Raw genomic sequence first — 17,555 nt, 5'->3', positions numbered from 1 at the left:
CCATCTGCTTTCCACATTGCAGTTTGCCAAATTTTTTGCTGTTTCTTCTCTTTCTGTTCTCTCCATACATTTGGGATTATTCCTTTTTTTAAAAAAATTTCTTTCGGGCGCCTGGGTGGCTCAGTCATTGGGTGTCTGCCTTCAGCTTGGGTCATGGTCCTGGGGTCCTGGGGTTGGGCCCCATGTCGGGCTCCCTGCTCGGCGGGGGCCTGCTTCTCCTTCTCCCACTCCCTCTGCTTGTGTACCCTCTCTCGCTGTGTCTGTCTCTGTCAAATAAATAAATAAAATCTTTTAAAAAAAAATTTCTTTATTGGTGCTTTTAGTAGGGAGAGCAAGTTGAGATATGTGTGCTTAGTTCACCATGTATTTCCAGAATAGACTTTTTTTTTTGTATACTATGAACTGTGTCACTTCCCAAGTGAATTTTAAGATTCTGTCTTCTGTAGTTCTAGATATCCTCTGTCATTTGGAAAATTCACTCTGTTTTTTGTTTTGGCTAGATGAATGTGTAGGTATCTAAACTTGGACACTAAACATAAACTGTATGAAAGAGTAAGGATATTTATTTTTTGAATTGCTAAATTCATCACAAATGCTTGAAAGAACTGTTTTTAGATGGAACGGGGTTGGCACTCTGATTTTTTTTTTTTAAGGGAAATTTAAATTTTTTTGACAAAGCTATTTGGACTGCTTTGTTTACTTGGGTGTATTCTCTATAAATTTTTCAGAAGAGAGGTTAGATATTCCTCCCTTGATAGCCACTTGCAGTAGTATTAAGACCTGATCAGAGAGCATTTAGAGACAGGACTAATCCTTTTGCTGAAAGTGAAATCAAAAGGCCTAAAAATATTCTTAGTGGGGACCCTAGGTTGAGCATAGTCAAGTATTGAGTAACCTACAACAATTTATTGTTAATTCTTACTCTTTCCCTTTATTAAGTATCCATTGTTTGCTGCTTTACTACATATTATTCTACTCATTCTCACCTGGGATTCTATATAGCACAATGGTCCATGAGTTTTTTGTGAAGATGTATTCAAATCAGACTTCATTTCTTTCTTTGCAAATCAGAGTATCTGTGGGTTGATTATGAGTATGTGAATATATAAAGCTCGTATAAATTCTTTCCTTTGTATGTTCTTGATTAAAAATTGCTGTGAGAAGGGCATAGCACAGGAATGAATGACCCTATTCCTGCCTTTTACTTGCTCATGTTACAGCAGATAAACTGTCTTAAAGGTTAAGGAAAGAATTATGGGAGGGTTAATCTGTTGAGCACACGCGCTCCTCTGTGTGTGTGTGTGTGTGTGTGTGTTGTTTAGGTAAATATTGAAGGAATATGGCTAACAAAGACAGTGTAGAGAATTTGTAAGTTCTGTATTAATAAGTTGATAAGATACTAAGATATTGTAGAACATATTTTCTATTGTTAATATTTTCTATTGTTAATGTTCTTTGTCCACATTTTGGGGATTAAATCTCATGACAAGGTCTCAGGTTGAAGTATCATTATGGGATCATAAAAGCATGTTTTGAGAACTTAAGTTGCCTTAGAAATTTCATAGTCTAAAACCTAGAGAATTTCTACAGGTCACAAAATAAAATTTTCAGGTTTCCAATTCTTTTGCTCATTCTAGTTAATTATGGACTGAGCCATTCTCTGCCTCTAAACTAAGCTTGTGTATACATGGCATACAGAGCCAGCCAAGTTGAGTTATATTCTCCCATTTTCACAGAATACAATATGGACAACTTCTGACAGATAGAACAAATAGTCTGTAGGTTGCTTTCTCAAGGTTCAGTATGAGCCACATTTCTATACCCACTCTTAGGTATTCATTATCCCAAGGAATTCTATATCCCTGTTAAAGTTTCTTATGTACACTCATCAGCATGCTTCAGAAAGATAGATGTTGGCTGCCATTTTTTTCTCTTACTATGATAACAGAAGTCAGTAGAATCTTTGTTAGGGATATCTTCATCTAAATTAAAATATCTTGTATCATTATGCTTCATCACTTAAGTAACATTAAATCTCTTTTCATTGTATGCCCAGACTCTAAATAACTTCAAACTAATTTTAATAACTGGAAAAAATTGACACATCTAATAGTTACCAGTCAAGTTATAGAATCCGTTTAATGAACAAAGGAATGTTGTTTCTCCCATTAGACAAGCTAATGGGAAAAATGAGAGGCCAAGAGAGGTGGTTGGCAACTCATTTTCTATACAGTTACTTTAAATTTTATTCATTTGAATAAAATAGACTTGTTTATTTTGACAAATTAGAGCTGAATTTTGACCTTAATACCTAGGAAAAAAGAAAAATCCCATGTAGCATTTCCTTTCCAATTTTAAAGAGTAATACATGGCCACTTACATATATTTTTGCAAATTAGGTCTTTGTTTCAGAATACAAGTTTAATTCTGAGATCTAACATTTCCAAATTATTTATATATATATGTGTGTGTATATATATATATGTATGTATATGTTTGTATAGTTCCTCTTAGGAAATACACAGTATGATTTTGGAGGGTCATAGGCATGCATGTAAAAATAAATGATGGGGAAGAAAGGAAGCCTTCCTTAATCTTACTTCTCCTTGTATAAGACCTGATGTTGTATATAAAATTTTTAAAAAAATTTTTAACCTCATTCTGTTTCCATAATAATTGAAGTTGTCAAACTGCTTTACATCTCAAACCTACCTATCCAGTCTGTTAAAGAATTCTGAAAAGTTTTGTGTAATACGTGTACCTTCCATTCCAAATAAATACATAGTAATATTTTAATATTTATCATATTGAAATCTTATTTTAAGAAGTAAAATATTATAAAAAGAGTATCTTACCTTCCTCAGACCTTTTCCTTTTCCATTTGGTTTCCATCCTTTCTTTTTCCTCCTGAGGGCAGTTGCTGTCATAAATTTAGTGTATATCCAGTTCTTATGTTTAACTGTGCATGTATTTACAAAAACATATATTTTTAAAGGATTTACATATTTGGAATAACTCAAGTTTTTATGAAGTTATCTTTTTAAAAAATGAGTTTTGCTTTTGAGTGTCAGCTACTTGGAAATAGTTTAACTATGGTATATCATCATGTGAGTATACAGTTCTCATTATTCACAGTAGATACTCCTACAAAGTTGCTGTGAACGCTGAATTAGTGAATACCGAACCATTGCTCATAGCGGGAAACGGTTCGGTTCTGTGAGCTTTAGATTCCAACACTTTTGTCAGCTGAACATGAAACCTTGTTTTATTTGTGTTTCTGTTTAAAGACACACTATTTAATATATATCGTTGATTTATTAGCATTGATATCACAGCCAACAGCAAAACTGTGACTCATGCCTGAATGCACCTTATCCAAAACTGTATTTTCTCCATGACATATATCACAGCCTTAAGCTTAGGAACAGTAGATGGCACTTTGGCACTACTGTGGTTGAGGACCCTTTTTATTTTATTTTATTTTATTTTTATTTTAAGTTTATTTGAGAGGGAAAGAGCAAGCGAGAGCACAATAGCACTGGGAGGGAGAAAGCAGATTCCTGGCTGAGCCGGGAGCTCAACGCAGGGCTTGATCCCAGGACCCTGGGATCATGACCTGAGCTGGAGGTAGATACCCAACCGACTGAGCCACCCAGGTGCCCCGGGGACCCTTTTAAATAGCAAAATCACCCGCAAAAATGTGGAAACTGTGGCACTAAATAGATCATGAAAAGGACACTTACTTACAGCATAAAAGCTGAAATGAATAGACTGAGCATTTCCTTGTTTGACCTCAACTACAAATGTGTCGGTCAACTCATTTTCAGAGCTCTGCTCATGTGCATGCCTACAGATTTTTACCAGCTCATGCTATATGTGTGGTTTTACATTTTTGCTATTCTGATAGTTATGAAATGGTATATATCATCATTACTGTAATTTGATTTCTTCTGAAATCTCTGATTTCTGTGTCTTTAATTTTGAATTAGAGACCAGAATTTATGTTTGTAAAAAGTTCTTTTATTTTTAAACTGAAAACTTTCTTAATTTTTTATTGTGATATATGTTAGTAGTGATCTAATCTCTATCATACATCCACCTTTACTTACTTTTCAGTTTGCTAATCCAGACTTTACTCAACCTATCTCAGAAGTTGTAGATGAAGTAATTCAGAATTGCCCTATTGATGTCAGACGTCCTCTCTACAAGGTCAGTATTTACAGCAAAATTGTTCAAGGTCTTCTTTTAAAAAACTTCTTTATATTTCTGTCCATTGTTGAATATTAAATTTAAAAATCCTCTCTTCAAAAGCCTATGATAGTATTTTAATACTATTTCTTATGTCTTTATTTTTCTCTTTCTCTCTAAATAAAAGTCATACTTACTTATTTATTTTTCTCCACTAATACAGAATATTGTCCTCTCTGGAGGTTCAACCATGTTCAGGGACTTTGGACGTCGCTTGCAAAGAGATTTGAAAAGAACTGTAGATGCCAGGCTGAAATTAAGTGAGGAATTGAGTGGTGGCAGATTGAAGGTTGGTTTTCTTAGTTATTAGGGGGAGGGTTGAGGGTGCCTTGATTATTGTAATAGGGATGGGAAATGTCAGCTAACTTTTGCTTTTATTTAGGAAAATAAGGATTTCTATCAGGCTTTCTAATGGAAAGTGGTTAATCATATTGAGATCTTATTTTAAGAAATAAAATACTAACAAAAAGAGTACCTTACCTTCCTCAGACCTTTTCCTTTCTCTCTTTGGTTTCAATTCTTTCTTTTTCCTCCTGAGGGTAGTTGCTGTCATGAATTTAGGTATATCCAGTTCATGTTTTTAACTATGCATGTATTCAGAAAAACATACGTTTTTAAAGGATTTACATATATGGAATCATTCAAGAATATCATATTTATGATATTCTTGGTCATTTGATTCCTCTAGGATATTATCAGCATTTCTGGAAAATATTCTTAGTCTGTGTGAGTGACATTATTTCCTATGTCTCTCACAGATAACGTATATAGAGAAGAATTCCTTGCATACTCTAGGGATAATATTCCTTAAGGATCCACACAATTTTAAATAGTACTATAGCAGTACAACAAAGCGGAGTTGAGAGAGAAGCTGATGTTGTGGGGTCAAGCCTGCTTGCACAGACTCGTTCTAGCGTCCGCCACAGCAGCCTCATAGTGTGAAATCGAATTGGTGGTTTAGCAGAAATAACTTTTCTTTTACATGTCCTGGACTTTGGGTTTGCTGTCAAAATCAAAATTAATTTTAAATTCTCAGATATCTGCTTTCTATATTTATGAGACAGTTTTTCAGTAAATGTTATGTTTCATCCTTGTTCAATGTAGAATATTGAAGCAAAACATTGATTTAGAGGATACATTGCTTAATAAAAACACGTTTTATTCAGCTTGGAAAATTATCAAGAATTAGGGCTTCATCTGAGACTACTAGTCATTCAAAATTACTCAAAAGTAAAATACAATCCTCTAGGGTTTGCTGCTGCTTTAGAAATTGCATGACCACTGACTGTTTTCAGCCCCTAAATTTTGATTATCTTAAATTTATCTCTTGGGGAGCAGTAAAAAAGTATGTTTAAGTAGTTGTTTAGTTTGTGGTTGGACTCATTATAGACATATGAAATGAAACATGCTGTTTTTGAGTGTAATATTTTAATAAAGTAAAAATTTAACATTTTTAGGCTTGTACATTTAAAAAACAAGAAATGAAGAATTTTTTTTTCCCTCCGTGATATCAGCACTGTACTGACATTAATGATACAGGAGAAATCCAGTTTACTGGAGGACTCTGCCTCCCTTTTTATTTTACTTGATATTCTTACTGATTTTCATATCATTTTAATATATCTGTATCTAAATCTGGCTTTATTGCCTTTCAATCTGTAATTTTTAATGGCAACTAAATAGCTTTTCTTAACAAAAAGATAAGCCATTTTTTATGACATGTAAATATTTTTAAACTTTTTATTTTGAAATAATTTCGTACTTACAGAAAAGACAAAACCTAAAGGAATTCCTTTATATTGTTCACCTAGATTCTCCAAATGTTAGCATTTTATATTTGCTTTATTCTCTATCTATAAAGATACGTACCTATGCAAATATACACACATGCAAATATTTTTTTCTGAACTATTTGAGAGTGAGTTGGAAATATAATGTCCCATCACCCCTAAATATTTTAGTGTGTATGTCCCAGAACAGGACATTGCAGTTGTCAAAATCACAAAACTAACTTTGATACAATAAAAAAATCTAGTTATAGACCTGATTCAGGTTTCACCACTTCCATTATTGTCCTTTATAGCAAAAGGGAGAAAAAAAATACTGGTCTAGAATCCAGTCTAGGACCACATGTTTGAATTAGTTATTATGTCCCTTTAATCTGGAGCAAGTACTCAGTCTTTTTTTTGTATTTCTTTCTTTCTTTCTTTTTTTTTTTTAAGAGTTTATTCATTTTGGAGAGAGAGTGAGCAAGAGAGCGCACGCAAGTGCTCTTGAGTGGTGAGGGTTAGAGGGGGAGGGAGAGGGAGAAAGAATCTGAAGCAGACTCCACACTGACTGAGCCACCCAGGTGCCTCTTTTTTGTCATTCTTATTTAACCTTATTGCTTTTGAAGAATACAGACCATTTATTTTACAGAATGTTTCTCAGTTTGGGATTGTCTGATACTTCCTCATGATTAGTTAGGTTCAGATTATGTACTTTTGGCAGTAATACCACAGAAATGATGATGTATCCTTTTTTAGTGGATTGTATCACTAGACACATGGTATAATTTGTCCCAGATGTTAATTTTGATCAGTTGGTTAAAGTTGTGTCTGCTGGGTTTCTCTATAAAGTTATTATTTTTTCTTTATGTGTAATAAGAATCCTATGGGAAGATACTTTCAGACTATCCTGTTTCTTATCAAACTTTCAACCACTGGTTTTAACATCCATTTTTCTTTCCTAAAATAGTTACACTGTGTGGTAGTTGCCAACTGGTATTTTGCAAATTCCATCATTCCTTCTATGGTTTTTAGTCTCATTTTACTGTAAGGAAGAATTTTTCTTTCTCATTCATTCAGTAATACCTCTATAAAAACCTGATTTTTCATATTATTCTTTAGACTATATCATCAATATCATTGTGATAAAATAACCTATCATTAATACTATTAATATGTTTAATTTTGATGCTCAAATTTTTTTCAGATTTGGCCAGTGGGAGCCATTAAAGGTGGCTTTTTGTCCTTTTGATGTGGCCCTAGTATTCTTTAGGCTTTTTGCTACTCTTTGACCCAGCAAAATAATTCAGATTCATCTTGTACTTTCTGTTCTTCAATATTAGAATCAGCCTTTTTTTTTTTTTTTTCCTGAGACACCCTTGTTCCTTTTAGTGGAAAATGCTGTTAAGGAACCAAATTTTGGGGATGGGTGGCTCAGTCGGTTAAGTGTCTGCCTTCGGCTCAGGTCATGATCCTCGGGGTCCTGGGATCAAGTCTTGCATCAGGCTTCTTGCTTAGTAGGGAGCCTGCTTCTCCCTCTGCCTACCACTCCCCGTGCTTGTGCGTGCTCTCTCTCTCTCTGACAAATAAATAAGATCTTTAAGAAAAAAAAAAAAGGAACCAAATTTTGGACACTAGGTATATTCATTGTTACTGAGGGTCACTGCCTCGGGCCTTCTTGGGAGTCAGAACTAGGATGTGCTTATGTGCATGTATATACACACACATCTGTATCCAGTTTTGTATTTATATAAATTAAGAACTGTTAATTCATAGTGATACTACTAGCTCCAGAATACCAGAAGTTCATTGTAGCCTTCCACTTTTTCATATTTGTAATGCAGTTCTCTGACAGTGAGAAACTTGGCTTCCATTATCTACAGTGTATTGATGTTTTTGCTCGAACTGGAATACTTATTATAGTGCTTTCAGAATTGTTAATCCATACCACCGTGAGAAGTATACTAACTGGAGTTCAATATTTACTTAGTTTTTATCTTTTTTAAAAAAGATAAGGAGAGGGAGGGAGAGTCCTAAGCAGTCTCTTGACCCTGAGATCATGACCTGAGCTGAAACCCAAGAGTCAGAGGTTTAACCCACTGTGCCACCCAGGCCCCCTGTTTAGTTTTTATCTTAAGACAGAGGGCTAGTCATAATATTGTGTTCATAAGTTACTTGGGTTAGTCCCTTTCCCCACTTCAGTGTGGTTGTTACTGTTTTGTTTTTTTTTTTTAAATAAAATTAGCTTAATTTGTTTCTGTTGTATTCTGTTTTGCTTTATGTGCATCCTGCCTCTTTTAAAGTTTTATTTACTTTTGAATATACAGTTTTGTGTATATACATTAAAAATTAAATGATACAGAAATTGTTATTTGAATTTACTGTTGAACTGCTCTTACTATGTCATTTTTAGCCAAAACTTATTGATGTACAAGTCATTACACACCACATGCAGCGATACGCAGTTTGGTTTGGAGGATCTATGCTGGCATCCACGGTGAGATAAAGCTTACATTTAAAATTTGAATTTTTTTTTTTCCAGTTAGAAGAAATAGCCAGTACATATACAATATAGAATAACAAGGGAAATTTCTTTAAATTTATCTGCAATATATCTGTATATTACATGAGGAAGTTTTAGAATTGGTTACATATATATGTACATAGTATTCTAAAAAGTAGAAGTTATTTGGATTTTATTTTTTGCTTGTTAGTTTTTTAGAGTGAAAATTTAGTTTTAAAATTCATCTGTAGGGAAAGTTCTTTTAATCTTGTGATGATACAGATATCAGAAGGTTCATTGTTTTTTCTGTGCAAATATTTAAAAACACTAAGATCACTGCATAGGAAGTATGATGTTCAAAAGTTAGTAGAGGGAATTATTCTAAGGGCCCTTTCCCCAAACCAAAACATCTTAAAACCTCTTTAAAAGATAATTTAGCATCATTAGCCTATTAAATATCAGTGCTTTATCCTGTAGTACACATAATATTAAATAAAATGAAGAAGCTTTTATCTGAATTATTGAAAATTACATAAACTTGGATTTTTAAAACCATTTAAAAATAAGAGGTAAAAGTTACTTTCTTCCTTAATTTTAGTTATCTTCTGTTTGTGCCATATAACCTGGTGAGTTTGTAAGTTTGCCCTTTGAAGAAGTTAACAGAGAGAGAGCCTCTGTCTATACCAGACCTTTAGTGAGGAAAGCAAGTTAATCTAGAAGTTTTTGTATATGACTAAGAGGAGTTTATATTTTATTTTAAAAATTTTATTTATTTTAGAGAGTGAGAAAGAGAGTGAGTGTTGGGGGTGGGGGAGCAGAGGGAGAGGGAGAGAGAATCTGAAGCAGACTCCCCAGCGCTCAGCAGGGAGCCCAATGAGGGCTTGATCCCATGACCCTGAGATCATTGACCTGAGCTTAAAGAGTCAGACACTTAACTGACTGCACTGCTCAGGTGCCCCTTATTTATATTTTAGATTAATGCTGCTTTTTTGGAGTACTGATTTATTGTACAATGTGGGGAAATCTCATCAGAATAGTCTGAGCTTTTGAGAATCAGTCTTCCAGTCCTCAGAATTTCAGAATCATGCTGAGGTAGGGGGATATGTGTTAGGACATGTGTTAAATCCTACTTTTCATTTCTGATAAAGATTTATAGCTGATTTTAAGTCACGGTTTCTAGAATTTTTAAGCTTCATTCAAATATCGAGATGGACTAATAATAAACATTTTAGATTTAACAAATCTATTTTAAAGCATATTGAGAGGGTGGTACATTTTTGACCTTTGTAAAAATGCATGTTTTTATTTTCAGCCCGAGTTCTACCAAGTATGCCACACCAAAAAGGATTATGAAGAAATTGGACCTAGCATTTGTCGTCACAATCCAGTGTTTGGAGTCATGTCGTAAAATTGATTTCATAATTATTGGGGTTAGGGAGGTGGGGAAGAAATAATCTTTCTGATTACCTGTTTTGTCTGGATGGCTGGTTTTGAGGTTTTAAACCTGACTTGAAGTAAGAAGACCAAACATAATTATACAGGAATATTTTAATAAGTATATCAACATGAGAATGTAGAGGAGAGCCAAAATGATTAAGTGTTTTTCTTTAGACTGGGTATTTGAATCTTATGTGTAACAAAAAGAAGTGGGTTTTAGTTCTTTCTGTGCCCTGATATTTTGTATATTATTGAATTATCCAAGATTTGATGGGATTTATCGGTATGTAGATAGCTCTATAATGCTTGAGTTGTACACTTCTAAGTGTGCAATGCAAGAGCTTGTTTATATTTCATACTTTTTATACTTTGAGGAAAAAAGTCAAAGAAAAACTAGTATTTGAGGAAAAACAAGTGACCAAGTAAAGGATAAATTAAGAAAAAAAAAAAGCCTCATGAGACTTGGCGTACACACACACTCATGGGATTCCAGTTATTACAAATGGCTTCCACCCCCTTGTACCCTACAGTGGTTTTCTTTGCAAGTGCTTTTGGAACTAAGAAGCTAGTATCTTGGATTAACTGATGCCCACTAGTGCTTTCTGATTACTCGAATCCTGTTTCTTGCTTTAAAGAAAAAGTAAAGATAAGACTGTTGGACCAGTACTGCAGTTCTGTAGTGTCATTTCTTATTAAAAATAAATAATTTGATTACCAAAATTGGTATATTTAAAGCCTAACACCATTCTAATAAAGGCACAAATTTCTTTTTAATACTTGTTTCAAGCTCTTTAATCTCTTTATAAGTTAACTAATCTATTTTCTTCAAACCTCTGCAATAGTTCTTTAAAATCACAACAGTTGGTTAGCAAGCTGACTTTTTTATGTGCTCTAAACAAATAATTGTGAAATTTTAATACATTGAGTGCTTTCATTTTGATAACTGGATCTCCATTTGATATTTTCATTTGTATAACTCATTTGCAGTCTGAAAATTTTTTTAGTGCCAGTCCCTGACATATCATGGAAAGTTAATTTTCTTTGCATTTTAAAATATCTGAACCATGAAGAAAAAGTGATGAAAATAAATTAAAACTGAATTACCTTTTCTAATGTTTTTTTTTTTTTAGAAGCAGTGTCATTCTACTTTGTGTGTATGTATTTTATATGATTTCTGTTTCTGTTGGAATAGTGGAATTCATTGAAATCTCTATAATGTGTATGGTAGAAAATATCTGTGAACTTGAAATTTTACCAGTTATATTTATAGAAGAATAAAAATAGAAGATGTTTTTTAGGCTTTTTAGAACTTCAGCGTTAATGCCAGTGAACACTTGAACTTCATTATCCATGAAAATGCACATAGAATTAGTATATGTCTATCTAAAAGTTAAAAAACAATGAAAGGGTCTTTGTTGTTTGTATTTAATATAAAGATAGAATTGAGGAGTAAACTTTAGATTTCATTTAGAATGAAGCAGGATACTTAAAATTATATTAATCATTTCTGTGAAACTTTGAGTATGGGAGTAAAGAACAAGTGTATGTCCTCTGGTAGTGGTAGTATCAGAATCAAAGATTTTTTTTTTTTTTCCCTCACTTAAAAAAGTAGTTCATGAACATGTTAAAAAAAAAAAAAAACTATTCAAACAGTACCAAAGAGTAGTGAAAGTAGGTTTCCTTTTCACTCTATCTTTTCTTATTTTCCCATTACAGTTAGAAATGTCTTTGTGTCCTTGTAATTTTCTGGGAATATAGAAAGAAGTATAGCTCCCTTATTTTAACACGAATTGGAGTTTGCTACATATACTGTTCTTCATTCTGCTTTTTCAAAGATCTTTTGATACAGAACTAAATGGATAAGCATTAAAGATTTCATCCTCTTGGTCCAATAAAGTATTATTAGCATTGCCTTAAATATGTCTTTTCCACCTAGTATTATTGAATAGTAAATGAGTAAGCTCAAAAGACATGTTTACAGAGCCACAGATTACAATCTCATGCATACTTTATAAAGATGTTAACTGATACAAAAATGTGAAGGTCAAAAATTTTCCTTTAAACTTACATGTATTTAGGGAAACAAGAAGACTCAAACGTTTCCTATATATTTCTTGATAACCCTTTTCCTCTGCCTTTATAGGACTTAGCTATAATATGATAGAAACAGTGCTCTTATTTCTTCACATCTTTCCTATCACTGTATATCATTTTTCAACTTACAGCACCTTTGGTTGTATATGTATAGATGCTGGCCAAGATGAATTCAAATCTGCAACACTGATTCGATGTCAAGCTACATGAGCATGGTACATTGGAAAAACACCAAACTGAGACCAGTGATTGAAATTTTTATTCTGGTTCTACAAATTGATGTTAGAACTCCTTCAACTTTAATTTTGTTGTTGTTGTTGTTGTTAAAACATGGAAGATAAATTTGTATAATCTTAGACAAATTCTTTGAACTTTCTGGACCTTAATTTAGTTTACATAGAAGGTGGTGTTATATGGATTGTATGGATTAACAATGCAGTTTTTATCATTTGTAAGAATTGATTCATTTGTGATAGTAAAGGTGTTTTCTGATGTCTCCATTTTAATAGGCAGGGCTTTGATCAATTGGGAAATATTAATGGACAGAAATAAAGTAGATGATGTTTCTCGAACTTGCCTACTCTTCAGTAAGCTGGTTTTCACAACTTAATCTTTACCCCTTAGTAAATGGCATATACCTTCTTCCGGTCTGCCTTCCTTTTTGTTAAAATATACAGCAATTATCTGTTCAGGTCCACCAATATAATTTTTTGGTTTGCTTTCAAAGCTACTTGAACAAGTTGAAATAACTGTTCCTGCAGTTATTTGTAGGAATATCTTCAGAAATAATAATATGAAGTATAGGGATAATAGGCTATTATATTATTTATTTACTTTCTCCAGAGAAGTCCTAGAGAATATATCTACAGAAATAGAAACTTTCTTCATTCAGATAACCATAATGGTGGTACCAGGGTACTTTGTAACATTGTTGATGAAATTATTTATAGTGTCAAAGGGTATTTGTGCTATTGTAAAGAGTGTTGTTGTTCCTCTAAATACTGGACTAATCAGTCCGTGATAAAGTCCAGTGTATTTCTGCTTTTCTTACCAGCTCAGGTTTGACTCCTGTGACCTTCTACTCCTTTATCTGGTTCATATCACCATGCCTGAGTACCTCCAATAGCCTTCTGCAGTCTCTGTAGCTGTTAGCACCTAGATTCCCAGCTTAGGTTAATGTCACTAAATATATTACCTAAAGTACACAGAAATGAACATACTTAAAACTCTGAGTGAAACCTCCTACTCTGTGCCCTAGAGTATATTTCAGTGTAATAGCATGTAGCCTATACTCTTGGCCATGGGCAGATTTGTCAGCAAGAAGTTATGGGGAACTTTTACAGCAAATCCTAAAAATAAGTACTTGGTTTTTATAGTTAGGCCCATATCACATCTAAGCTGACCTTAAGAATTTTTAGATCTGTAGGAGGGTCTGGAGACTTGAAAGGATTTCTGCTACTCTTTGTTGATGATTCCTCAATACTGTTCATTCCTCTTCCATAGTATTTGTTTATCAGCATACCAGCACTTTCATGATAATGTGCTTGGTCTTAATAGAATCTTAACAAAAATAAATTAAAATCTGGTTGTCTCTGGTACTTTCTATGCCATAACCCAGTTTAACTGATGGCACTTGGAACTTGGGAGCTGAATTAAATAACACCTATTCGATTTCAGAATTGTATTAATCTTGCTCCAAGTGAATGCAGCAGCAGTAAAAAAAGGGTACAAAAATACAAATGAATGATTTAGCAAAAATGGCAACTGAAAGAAAAAACTGAGAAAATTAAAAATTAGAAAAAAATTGTGTTATTTTGATTTAACAAATGATTGATCTTTACTGTTTTTCAGCATTCTATCACTTTTGGTGACTTTTATACATTACATTAAAACTAAGGTGCTGAATCAAAATGGTTTCACATTTATTCAAACACTACAACTCATTTATACTACCCATGTACTGCATCAGGTTTTGGGCCTCCAGTCCCAGAGGCATTTCTTAACCACATACAGTGTTTCAGTCACTGTGTCTGATGATGAATAAAACTTTCTGTCCTGAGCTCAGAGGCTAGTGTAGTGGTAAATACACAGAGGAGTGAGATTTCAGAGATGTCTTAATAAGCCTAGGATTTTTCTTCATAAAGATGATGGTGGTTGTGGTGGTGGTTTTGAGGGAAAAAAACTCGGCTAAGTACGATAAAAGTTACAATGTGTGGCTCTTGTTTAAAATTAGTCTTTTATGTGTTCCTGACATTCTTAAAACAATGAGAAATGTTAAATCCAACGATAGTTGAAGAAAGTAATTTCATAGTAGGGATCATTCTTACTCATTTAGTATTTCTAGTGCCTTACATATTACCTGGCACATAGTAGTGGTTCAGTAAATGTGTTTGATAGATGAATGGATGAGTGAATAAAATCCATCTTTCATTGTGAAATTAAAACTTTGAGTAATTTGTGTATATAGTTTTTGGTCCTTTAAAAAATACCCGTATTTATCGAGGAAGTAAAACTGAATTACCACATTTTTCTGTTCCTCTAGTTTTTAGCTTAAATAAAACAGTGATATTCTATATAAAACAGTGAAGGATTATTAAGTGATCATAAATTTTCTGAAGTGGGCCTTCAGTAGTTCTTTAGGTTTTGGTAATTTTTAAGTCTTTATAGTATAAATGATTGTGCACTCTAAAGCTGAGCATTGTACAGTGCTAACTGAAATGCTTTGAAATATTTGGTACCATTCAACAGCAATAGTAGAAACTCTACTAATTTTTAGCTTTGCTTTTTTGTGGACCAGTTTTGATTCTCTCTTATCCAAATCCCATTTTGTTTTTTTTTTTTTAAAGATTTTATTTATTTGACAGAGAGAGACACAGAGAGAGAGGGAACACAAGCAGGGGGAGTGGGAGAGGGAGAAGCAGGCTTCCCGCCGAGCAGAGAGCCCGATGTGGGGCTCAATCCCAGGACCCTGGGATCATGACCTGAGCTGAAGGCAGACACTTAACGACTGAGCCACCCAGGCGCCCCCCAAATCCCATTTTGAGATAATTTAGAGATAATGACTTAAATCAAAACTTCCACCATTTTCTTTTCTTTTTTCTTTATTTGAGAGAGCATGAGAAGGGGAAGGGGCAAAGGGAGAGGGAGAAGCAGGCTCCCCACTGAGCAGGGACCCTGATGCGGGGCTCTATCCCAGGATCCCGAGATCATGACCTGAGCCGAAAGCAGACGCTTAACCAACTGAGCCACCCAGGTGCCCCCAAATTTCCTCCATTTTCAATGAATGAGAATCATTGGTATGGTAGATTGTTCCTCTTTCTTGGAGGCTTATTAGAAAGTTGATATTGGAATTGAGAGTACATTCTTTATCTTATTAGGAGTACACAGTATCTTCTGCAAACAAATTAAGAATCTACTGTTCAGAGGGTTGTGCAGTAAGAAAATATGAGACTTGTGCTTTGGTGCAGTAATGCTTAGGGATCTCTTGTACCTTTTTTTTTTTTTTTTTTTTAAAGATTTTATTTATTTATTTGAGAGAGAGAATGAGAGAGAGAGAGCATGAGAAGGGGGAGGGTCAGAGGGAGAAGCAGACTCCCTGCTGAGCAGGGAGCCCGATGCGGGACTCAATCCCGGGACTCCAGGATCATGACCTGAGCCGAAGGCAGTCGCTTAACCAACTGAGCCACCCAGGCGCCCCTCTTGTACCTTTTTGAGATGACCAAAGTACAGAGCAGTTCTATTAGAATAGACTGATTTCTCTTTCCCAAGACGTTGAACGGTGAGTAAGAATTTGGTAGGTGGAGAGTAGGTAGAGAAGATATTTTAGGTATGGAAGAAGCAGCCTGAGTAACAGTTAGTGACTGTGGGCAGGGGTGAGTGTGTAATGACTATAAGCAAGTTGGAAATAGTGGTGGGTTGCATTGGGGATGTCTGCTGTCCTCATGCATGGACTGAAAAACTTAAAAATGGATGCAGTTAAGGTTGAGACCACTCATGCCAACAACTGACATCAGTAATCTGGAATTTTCAGTTTGGTCTGGTCCTAATCATATTTTACAGATGAGGGAACACACTGATATTATAAGTGACTTGGCAAAGGCCATATAAGTAGTTAGGGGCAGAATAAGACTCGGTAATGATTTTTTTTATGTTTTATTTATACTGAATAGCATATGGCTTATTAAATAGTTTTCTCAAAATTTACTTGGCAATGACCCATTGAGTTGGGAGAGCTGATACCATTATTGTTGTAGATGCTGCTGATGAGAGGGAGGCATTAAATGACCTTCAATATGTCTACCAAATCATGCGTGATGCCCATAGTTAGCAGGCTAAAGTGCTGAGCTAATAGCAAGAGCCTAAAACTCAGCAAGTCTGTTGGAGACTGAATTGGATGTTACGAGGAAATGATCTCTTTAAAAAAAGAGAAAGAAAAAAGAGACCGCTCTGTATACAGAACAGCCTTTGAAACATTGAACTGTTGTGATCTAGGCCAAGTAGTATATTTGAGCTCTTACACATTTTGGCCATGTTTCTCCAAATTAGCTAGATTTATGTACCTATTAGCAGATCTCCTACTGAAAGTTAAACTTGTCAGTGACATAACTGGATTTTTATGAATTAGAAAGTACCTGAACTGGTTTTAAAGACTGGGAGAGCATCTTTAGGCTACAGATAAAAGTGCACTTTGTGATAATGTTAGGAAATACAATTCTTGGCATGTGGCAAGTGCTCAAATATTTGTTGAATAAAGTTCTGGATAAAAAACACTTGTGAAAATGGTGTTTCTGATCCTATCACTGTTTTGATAGTAATTAAGAATACTTATGATGTAGGTAGGGTGATAATCTATTTTTAAAATAGATCACATGTTTGGGGCACCTGGGTGGCTTAGTTGGTTGAACATCTGACTCTTGATTTTGGCTTGGGTTATGATCTCAGGGTTGTGGGATGGAGCCCCACATCAGGCTCCACACTGGGCAGAGGAGCCTGCTTGGGATTCTCTCTCCCTCTCTAAAAAAAAAAAAAATCACGTTTGGTACAAATTACAATACTACATATCCATTTATAGCTGTCTTTTAAAAATTCATCCCTTTCAAGATGGTCCATTGAAAAAGTGTTTCAACCCTTGTACAAATGTATGTTTTAATAAACTCAAGATGAATGATCTGCTAATGAACTCATATTCGGATTACATTTGAATTGTATGTCTGTGGATTCACCTGCCTCTAATATATCTCAAAAGAAATAGGATTATTTGATTTGAACAGTACTAAATTTTTCTATACAGAAAGTTGCAACTTTGTGGGCATTATTCTTTAGGGCACTTGAAGCATGACTGAAATGGCTTTAAGTAACTGTCCCCCCACCCCCGCACCCCGCCCCAAGGAAGTGACTTCTTAAACTCCCAGGTAGAAGAATTTTCATTCAGGCATTAGCATTCTAGTAGTAGTCTTGAAATTGAAGTAACTACTTGTCTTTGACCTCTTTCACAAAGAAGACTGGTT

The 17,555-nt window shown here is 34.4% G+C and overlaps 1 protein-coding gene across 1 annotated transcript in view; it reads left to right on the top strand.

The window, feature by feature from the left end:
• The window catches only part of ACTR3 (actin related protein 3), a 59,722-nt gene extending 48,660 nt beyond the window's left edge, over window positions 1-11,062 (top strand). Inside the window, exons 9-12 of the mRNA XM_036121071.2 lie at window positions 4,117-4,209; window positions 4,412-4,537; window positions 8,428-8,511; window positions 9,830-11,062. Coding sequence (XP_035976964.1) covers window positions 4,117-4,209; window positions 4,412-4,537; window positions 8,428-8,511; window positions 9,830-9,925 — 399 coding nt within the window. The 3' untranslated portion in view covers window positions 9,926-11,062. The remainder of the gene's footprint in view (window positions 1-4,116; window positions 4,210-4,411; window positions 4,538-8,427; window positions 8,512-9,829) is intronic.
• The last annotated feature ends 6,493 nt before the right edge of the window (window positions 11,063-17,555 follow it).

This window comes from Halichoerus grypus, chromosome 4 (genome assembly GCF_964656455.1).
Source record: "Halichoerus grypus chromosome 4, mHalGry1.hap1.1, whole genome shotgun sequence".
NCBI classification, from domain to species: domain Eukaryota; kingdom Metazoa; phylum Chordata; class Mammalia; order Carnivora; family Phocidae; genus Halichoerus; species Halichoerus grypus.
Note: the sequence above shows the minus strand (reverse complement) of the source record. Positions and strands in the feature narration are given on the sequence as shown.